The following is a 10,000-nucleotide window of genomic DNA, read 5'->3' on the forward strand; positions in this document are numbered from 1 at the left end:
TATTTTATTAACGTTGTAGAATATATTATAAAAAGAAGAAAAAATATATTACAATATAATTATATATATATAATAATATTTATATAATGTTATTGTTCAATTTACATGATTTTTATATAATATCAGCAAATTGTAATATTTTATTTATATATAGTGCATATTATTATAAAACAAATATTTATATAAAATGCATTTATATATATTTACATTTTCTACAATATATTATTTTATTAATTTTTTTTTTTTTTTTTCTTTTTACCTTTTGTGCCTCCTTATAATTATATAATATATATATATATATAATATATATGTAATATTTTATATTTATAATGAATTAAAAACAATGGGGAATATGAAGAACGTTTGTTTATAATTTCATAAATTAGAAAATAAAAAAATTGAACATTTGGAAAAAGCATGTTTATTTATTAAATAAATATAATGTTTTTATAATATCATTTTGTTTTATTATAAATTTATTATTTTGTCACATATATATATATATATATATATATATATTTATTTATATATATAAATATTTTATTACCTTTTGTTTTTCTAATGGAGGGAAGCAAACTATATGTGAGCAAGGAATGTATGCCGCTTAAAATTTTAAGAGATACAAAAGCAAATGAGGAAGAAAGAGTTGATGTATTGGATAAGTTTGATGATGAGATTTTAGAAAATGAATATTCGAGTAGATTAGAAAAGGAGTTAATATTAAAGAATAAAAATTTTAATAGAGATGTAAATTTATTACAATTAAATTATGGTGGTAATTTGATTAAAAACAAAGCTATATTATCTAAACGAAATGTTGTATATTTGAGTAGTCATAGTTCTATATTATTAATTGATTTAAAAAAGAAAAAGAAAAAAAGAATTGTGTTATCATTTGATATAGATAGGATATTTTATTTTTATGATAAGAAATATAAAGAAGAATATTTAATTATAAAAGGAATGAATAATTATATTTATATATATCGTATTAGTAAAAATAAGTATGAATTTGTTAAGAAATTTTTTATTAAAAATTTATTCTATATTAATAGTTTTGGAAACAATGGAGAATTGTGTTTTGCTACATGGGAAATAAATCAAGCGAAAATGTATACAAACTTTTTTCTTCTTAGATTTATATTTGAATATGAATCTTATATGTCTGAAAATTATCCTAATAATCTAAAAAATAAAAATGATATAGAAAAAGAAAAATATATAAGTACATTATTAAATCATCATATAACATATTCATATGAATCAGACTCAGAATGTAATTTTGATAATAAATATTTTCCATCAGAGCTCTATATGTCTGAGTTATCAGATAATGGATTTGAATACAATAATAATAATAATAATAATAATAATACATTAAGAAAAAATCCAAAAAATTATGACAATAATATGAATAATATAATAAATGATGATAAGCAAAAAAATTATAATCATAGTAATAATAATATAGATATGAATAATGATTATATTCATGTCCTAGCTAAATTAAAAATCAAACCTATTTTAAAAATTAAATATATTTATTTCTCCATGATAGATTTAAATAAGAAATTAAATAAATTAGTATTATCAAATAATAATATAATAATTATATATGATTTAGAAAGAAGGAGTTATAATATCATATCTTTTAGAAATTATATTTCATCCATAAAAATAAGTGATGATAATTTCTTAGCGGTAGGTTTTATAAATGGCTATATCCATGTTATATTATTTGAAGAGCTACTATCGAATAATGAAAACAATAAAAATAAACAATATGAAAAAATATTTAATAGTATGAAACCGTTTCATATGTATCCTGGAACGGATTCTTTAAAAACGGTCTTTCCTTATATAGGGGCATACGAGGTGGACTATATGAGTGATAATAATAATAAAAACAATACATATAATGATTGTAATAATAAATACAATACATATAATGATTATAATAATAAAAACAATACATATAATGATTATAATAATAAATACAATACATATAATGATTATAATAATAAAAACAATACATATAATGATTGTAATAATAAATACAATACATATAATCATTATAATAATAATAATAATGAAGAAAGTCATGAAGTCAAACTTCCTCCTCTTCTGAACATACCTTATATTAACTTTGATTTTAATAAAAATAAAATTATTAATATTTACAAATTTCATCTTATAAAATATAAATGGCACTCGCATTCTGTATACAACCTTGAAATTGACGGAAGGAAAATTATTTCATGGGGTGAAGAAGCTGTTATTTTATTTTATGATATAGACAAAGCATCATATGAATTTATTTCACATTTAGGATTTCCATGTTATTATATATATTTGAATAAAGAAAAAAATCTTATAATTTGTAATTCTTTAAATAATTCTCTCATATTTATTAATTATAATCATCGTTTGTTTTTCTATAAATATAATGGTATCAACATGCCTTTGTCATTAAAAAATTTATTTTATCATTATACAAATGTAGATTTAAATATTAAAAATAGTATGAATCTTTTTATGAGTCAAATAAATGATGAATATGACTACACAGGAAATATAAATGATCAAACTATAAGACGTGAATTTTATAAAAATGAACATACAAATAACAACCTTTTTAATAATACTATGTATGATGATAATATCAATAACTTTGCCAACTGCCAGGAATATTCAACAGAAGATTCTAGTGATGAATCAAGTAATGAATCTAATGACCTTTCCGAAGTAGAAGATATTATATCAAGCAATAATAAAAACAAAAATGAATTTATAAATGAAGAAACAAATAAATATGATGATCAGGATAATAACAGAAATGAATTTTCTAAGCATCATGACGAAGATAACGAAAATGTTGATGATAATAAAAAGATGGTGAATATAAAAAAACGTAAAAAAGAGAAAAGAGATGTAGTAAATCTTCTTAGTTTTCGATACATAGAAAAAGAATTAGAAAAGAAACTTTTTAAAAATAGTAATGTTGAAAATAATTTATATAAAAAATATCAAATGTGTTTTTATTGTGATTCAAATAAAGGATTAATTTTTTGTTTTCTAACATCTTTTTCTCATTTACAATTATATAATATAGAAAAAGATAAACATGAAAAATATTTATGTTCTTTAAATATGACATATAAAAGTAGAACAAATATTGAAAAAGTAAATGATATGGAATTAATATTTTTTTGTTTTAATCATAATAGAAATTTATTAATGACGATCGAAAAAAGAAATTACCTTATGCCCAACTTATTAGATTCTTCATCACCAAATTTAACACAAAAAATATATACTATAAAGTTTTGGTTACATGACAAAGATTTGGATTATAATAATATATATGAATATGCCGTTCCTTGTAATATGATAACTTATGACGGACAAGAAACAAATGATGTGTTTAAAGCTATTCATGTAAATATTAATAAAACAGTGGATGATATAAATATATGTGCCGATGATAATATATATGATAATGATAATATATGTAATAATGATAATATATGTAATAATGATAATATATGTAATAATGATAATATATGTAATAATGATAATATATATGATAATAATAACATATGTAATAATAATAACATATGTAATAATAATAACATATACAATAATAATAACATATACAATAATGATATAATTTCTGGTGAGCATGAGAAATATCAAATGATAAAAAGTCATCCATTTTTAAACATGTTCCTATTATTTGAAACAAATGGAAATATAAGTATATGGTGTTTTGATAAGTCTGAAAAAATATTTGATGAATGTATCTATGATGATTATGTTGTAGATTGTGTGGAGATGGTTACAGAGAATATAAAAATTATGGATAGGATGATAAACGAAATGAATAATGGAACAGATATTCATAATATCTATAAAAAAAATAATAATGAGCATGCTCTTGGATTGTCTTCATTAAACAATAATAATAATAATAATAATAATAATAAAAGCGATGGTGAAGAAAATAATAAAAAGAATTTTTCTAGCAATATAATTACTATTATAAAAAATATTAATTATAACAATAATATTATTTTAAATGGTGATGTTAGTTCAGATGGGAAAATATTTTGTTTGTGTCATGATAAATTTTTTACCATATGGGATACAGTAACTTTAAAAACATTAGCTATTATTAAACATCCTTTATATACATCATTAAACGAACATATATTTAATTTATATAAAGGAATTGAAGTAATAGAATCACAATATAATACATATATTTTATTTTTTTCTTTCGATACAATTTTTATATATTCTCTTGAACAGTTCCATTTAATATATCAAGAAAAATTTAAAGGAATTATAGAATATGTAAAATTTGATAAATATACAAATAAATATGTAGCTATAGGTATAACAAAAAAATCAAAACAGAAAAATAATCAACTAATACAAAAAAATTATATTTATGAATTTAATGAAAATTATTTAAAAAGAAAAAAATTATTCTATTCTACTACACAAAGTCCAATCTTATTAGTAGATTTTGCTCCATTCAATATTTTAAAAAATAAAAATTTAAATCAGCATCATAAATCAACAATATTAGTTTCTTTAAATTCCAAGTTTCAAGTACACACATTTTATATTAATAATTATCCAAATTTTTTAAAATTAAACTGAAGGCGCAAAAATATATTTATACACCCTTGGAAATTTATATCCAAATATTAGCACCCTCTCATAAAAAAAAAAAAAAAAAAAAAAAAAAAAAAAAAAAACACAAGGTATTTATATATATATATATATATATATATATATATATATATTTATTTATTTATTTATTTATTTTTATATTATTTATTTTTTTAATTTAATTTTTGTATGTACATCATCATTTGCATTTATATACTTAAAATTAAAACATATAATATATTTTAAAAAGCATACCCATAAAATATAATATAATATAATATAATATAATATAATATGTATAAGTTATTTTCTTGATGAGGAAATAACTGTAAGGAAATATTTGCTCTCAAAAAAGAGATAAAAAAAAAAAAAAAAAAAAAAAAAAAAACACAAGGTATTTATATATATATATATATATATATATTTTTTTTGTGTATACTATGTTGTGGAAATATGTATAATTTAATCACCTCTGTTTATATCTTTTAAAATACAAGAAATTACTATCCCATCATTGTCAGACCATAAAGGGTCCAAGTGTGCCCAATTAGGCACTGTAATTATTTTTAAAATTTTTCTGTCGAAAATCTTGTTCATATATTTTATGGATTTGTCTACGTGTATAATAGTATCTTTATTTCCATATATTAATGTTATTGGAAATGCACATTCATGTGGATATTTTTCTAGAACATTTGTAACGGGACATGTATTAAATGCTTTTGCCCATCTCGTTAAATTTGCTTTTGATGTGGACCCATTAGGGGTATGATAAAAGAATAATTTTTTTTCTTCAGGTTTTATATTTTCATTATAATATTTAAAAACATGATGTGCTATTATATGTGCCAAATTACTTATAATAAATGTACTAATGTGATATGGTATCATATGCTGAAAAAATGATTTCCCTTTAAAAACAAAACTGTAATATTTAGAAATATATAATAAAAATTTCATAGGGATTTCTAAATTATATTTATTTCTTAATATAATAGGTAATGACATTAAATAACATCGTTTTATACTTTTTCGTACATATTCGTTTAAACATGAACTTATAAGTAACTGAATACTACCTTGTGAAAAACCAACATATATTATTTTATCTTTTTTAGTTTTATTTTTTATGTATTTTATTATGCAAGGTAAATCTTTTGTACTCATATCTTCAAATGTGTATTCATTATCATCATCATCATTATCATCATTATCATTATCATTGTCATCATTATCATCATCATCATCCTTATCATCATTATCATCATCGTTGTAATCATATTTATTTATCTTATTATCACAATTGTCTGTTAAATTAGAACTTTTGTTCTTTAATTTTTTGTTATCTACAAAATATTCAGAACTTTCTTTTTCTTTAATTTTATCACAACCCAAAGTACCACCACGCTTAATATTAGCATCCTCTCTTTCCTGTGTGGCCTTAAAATATATATTTCCTTTTTTCTTTTCGTTTATATTACGAACAAATATATTAAAAAAATTGTTATCAGCCAAGGGCCTAAAAATGAGATGACTATTATTATTATTATTATTATTATTATTATTATTATTATTATTTTTTTTTTTTATTATTATTATTTTTTTTTTCTTGTGTAGATCTATATTTTCTCTATCATAATGATTGAAGCAATTCTTATTACTTCTATTCATATGATAATTACATAAATACTTCCTCATCAAAAAATTCTTCATATAATATGTGAAGTTATTTTTTTTTGGATATATATATTTAATTGTTTGGAAAAATAAATTATGCAAAATTTTAAAATGGTACATATTTTTATTATCACATTGATTTATATTATTATCTTTTTTTTTTCTTTTTTTTTTTTTTTTTTTTCTCATCTCTTTTTCAATTTGATCACTTTTTATGTTAAGACCCAAGTCTCTTAAATCTTCCTCTGTGTAGTTTTCCCTTAATTTATTTATAGCTATATTTTTCCCAACGTACTGTGTGAAATTATTCCCTCTGTTGTTACTTATCCATACATCATGATTATTTGAGAAGATTTGGAAAGTTAAAGAATTATAACCTTTACATGTATAATTAATAGACGATTCAAACAACCCATGATTTAAACAAAAAACTTCTTTCTTATCTTCTTCAAATACTTGTTCATTTATCCTTTCCTTTTGAACAACTTTATCATTTATTATATTTTCACTATTATTATTTACAATTCTATATAAATTTAATCTATATCCATCAATTGTATACACATAATGTTTTTCTGCTTTATATTTCCCTTGTGTTAAATCAAGTAATAATTTTTCCATTTGATCAAGTGTTTCTCCTTTTTCCGCTTTCTCTTCATTTCTTTTTATGTTTATCTTGTTTTTTATATGACATCTTACATCTTCTTGTGAACCTTTGTCATTTTCTTTTTCTTTTATATAGTAACAATTATAACCCTTCCTGCACATATCTTTACAAATATTCAATAAATTCCCTAACTTTTGTGTAATATTGCTGAAGGGCGGTTTGGGCATGTTTAAGGTGCATTTTAAAAAATTTGTAAATAAGTAGAATGTTTATATAATACATACATATATATATATATATATATATATATAGATATATTTAATTAAAAATATTTTAAATAACACAACGCCTTTTTTAAATTCACATTGTTGAGTATGATTACAAGAAAGTAGTCCACTTTAACAACAATACAAATATATTCACATATACATGTGTATTATATAATTTTTATAATTATTAGTAAAATAATCATATAGACAATATAGATCTTTCTTTATTTTTACAAGTAAAAACATTTCATCAAATATTTTACATATCGATCAAAAAAAAAAAAAAAATAATAAAATATAAAATAAAAAAAAATAATATTTAACAAACCTTATCATCATAATAATACATATATATATATATATATATATATATGTACATATTCACTTATATTTTAGAAAGTTTAATATTGTTGAAATATTTTTTCACAAAAAAAAAAAAAAAAAAAATATATAGGAAAATATATACATATATAAATCAAAATAATATTTGTATAAAAAATCATGTAGCAAATAAAAGAACTTAACTCTGCATTTACATAAAAAACGTCATTTTTTTTTTTTTTTTTTTTCTTCAAAATAAATAAGAACGGAAAAAAAATTAAAACATATAAATATATTTTATTTATGATGCTTATTAAAATGAAAAAATATGCATCTCAATAAAAAAAAAAAAAAAAAATATATATATATATATATATATAATAATATATAAATAATTTATGGAGTGACGTGGTGGGAAAAAAAAAAAAAAAAAAACACATTAAAAAAAAATTAAATACAAGAAAGTACCTAATAAAGTCAAAATCATATAAAATTCCTAAAAAAGAAAAAATTCATTTTTAAAAACAAAGAAAGAAAAAAGAATATACATAAAAATGTTATATGTATATTAATATGATAATATGGAAATGAACTTTATTTTTATTTTATATTTTTTGTATATATGTATTTTTTTTTATTATTACGTTCATCGAAACGTATATAAAAAAAAGAAAAGTTATAAAATGTAAAAAATATATATATATATATATATATATATATATATATGTATGTTCCTTATAAATAAGCTGGTAATATACACCAGTCATCATCAATTCCTGAAAATATATTTGAATTACCCTCGCTACCGATATTAGATAAATCATGCAGATTACTTTTATTATAATTAAGAAGAAAATTGAAAACACATTCAGATGCCAATTTGATTGCGTCGTGTTCTACTATTTGTTCATAATTAAAAATTTCAAATAAAATTGCTTCTTCCTTATTTGTTGTAAGTACAATATTTGTATTATTGTAATTTTCAGAACACTTAGAATATTTAAATAAAGAGGTATTTATATTTTCTATATAATTTGTTGCTATTGATTTATTGATTACATTATTATGTATAAATTCATTTTGTTCTGTATGATTATATTTATTTTTTAAATGATAAATATTTTCATCATCACATGTACTTGAACTATTACTATCAGAAAGTAACAACATTTCTTTTGCTATTTTATACTTGTGTAAATTTTCATCACTTAATTCTCTGTTATTATTTAATTTATCTTCGTTGTTTTTTTCGTTATTTAATTTATCTTCGTTGATTTTTCCGTTAGTTAATTTCTCTTCATTATTTTTTTCGCTAGCTAATTTTTTTCCAGTTTGTTTTTCGCTAGTTGATTTTTCTTTATTTTGCTTTTCTTTGCTATCATATTTCTTTAGTTGATTTGTTATTTTGGTAGTTTTTGTTTTATCATATTTCGAATGTAATGAATTTTCTTTTCTGATGGGTGTCTTACTTCTCTTTGTTACTAAGTTGGTTTTTTCTTCATTATTGTAAGAATTATCTGAATTTTTTTTTTTCTGAACAAGACAGGTATTTTTTTCATTTTCAATTTTTAATTTTTGATCGGAGGTTTTTATGATCATATTACAATTTTCTTCCTTTTCATTTGCAATATAATTAATTAATTTGTTGACAACATTATTGTAATCTAATTTATCAACTCCTCTTTTTTTCTTTTCTAAATATAAGTTCTTATTCAATCCGCTGAAATATTTTCCACTTTCTTTTTCTTTTATTAAAACTAATTTGGTTCCTTTCTTTGTTACATACATTTCTTCAAATATATAGGTGCATTTGTTTCCTTTTACTATTTCTAAATTATTCTTGTTGCTAGAAATACAAAAATTAAATCCTTTAAATTTGTTGAATGGTCCAACATAAACAAGTTTTTTTGCTTCTTCGTCATTTAATTGAAAAATACCCCTCGTCTCATTTTTGAATGATAAGAGCCTTTAAAAGAGAAATAAATATACACATATGCACATATAAATATAAATAAATAAATAAATATATATATATATTTTTTTTTTTTTGTGTGTGGATATGCGTTGATTTATTTTCAACACATTGAATTTTATTCGTCACTGTATCATTTTTATTATATTTTTACCCTTTTTTGGTATTTTCTACATTAATATCCAAAAACTGTAAAAGGAAAAAAAAAAAAAAAAAAAATAAATAAATAATAAAATGATAATACATACATATATAACTACATTTACATAGATTTAAAAAGACTTTTCAAAAATGAATCGAGTTTAAAATTAATATTTTCTTTTTTCTTCCTTTTATAGTCTTACTAGATCCGTATCGTAGGCACAAATAAATCGATGGTTCTTATTTCCCTTATATAAATATCCGTCCCTGTTCTTTAATATGCATTTGCATATGTCTACATATCCAAACCATAACTAACAAAAAAAAGAAAAA

The 10,000-nt window shown here is 20.0% G+C and overlaps 3 protein-coding genes across 3 annotated transcripts in view; 1 reads left to right on the forward strand and 2 right to left on the reverse strand.

Annotated features, from left to right (window-relative positions):
• Window positions 1–561: 561 nt before the first annotated feature.
• On the forward strand, window positions 562–4,668 carry PF3D7_1126500 (WD repeat-containing protein, putative; the record flags this gene model as incomplete). The annotated part of the gene is made up of 1 exon (XM_001347910.1): window positions 562–4,668. The coding sequence occupies one exon, from the start codon at window positions 562–564 to the stop codon at window positions 4,666–4,668; it is 4,107 nt and encodes a 1,368-aa protein (XP_001347946.1).
• A 474-nt stretch (window positions 4,669–5,142) lies between these two features.
• PF3D7_1126600 (steryl ester hydrolase, putative) lies at window positions 5,143–7,191 on the reverse strand (the record flags this gene model as incomplete). Its single annotated transcript, XM_001347911.1, has 1 exon — window positions 5,143–7,191. One exon carries the CDS (start codon window positions 7,189–7,191, stop codon window positions 5,143–5,145), a length of 2,049 nt encoding a protein of 682 aa, XP_001347947.1.
• A 1,098-nt stretch (window positions 7,192–8,289) lies between these two features.
• Window positions 8,290–10,000, reverse strand: part of PF3D7_1126700 (autophagy-related protein 23, putative) — a gene marked incomplete at both ends in the record, with an annotated part of 5,298 nt that continues 3,587 nt past the window's right edge. Inside the window, 3 exons of the mRNA XM_001347912.2 lie at window positions 8,290–9,520; window positions 9,681–9,715; window positions 9,871–9,981. Coding sequence (XP_001347948.2) covers window positions 8,290–9,520; window positions 9,681–9,715; window positions 9,871–9,981 — 1,377 coding nt within the window. The remainder of the gene's footprint in view (window positions 9,521–9,680; window positions 9,716–9,870; window positions 9,982–10,000) is intronic.

This window comes from Plasmodium falciparum (genome assembly GCF_000002765.6).
Source record: "Plasmodium falciparum 3D7 genome assembly, chromosome: 11".
Classification (NCBI taxonomy): domain Eukaryota; phylum Apicomplexa; class Aconoidasida; order Haemosporida; family Plasmodiidae; genus Plasmodium; species Plasmodium falciparum.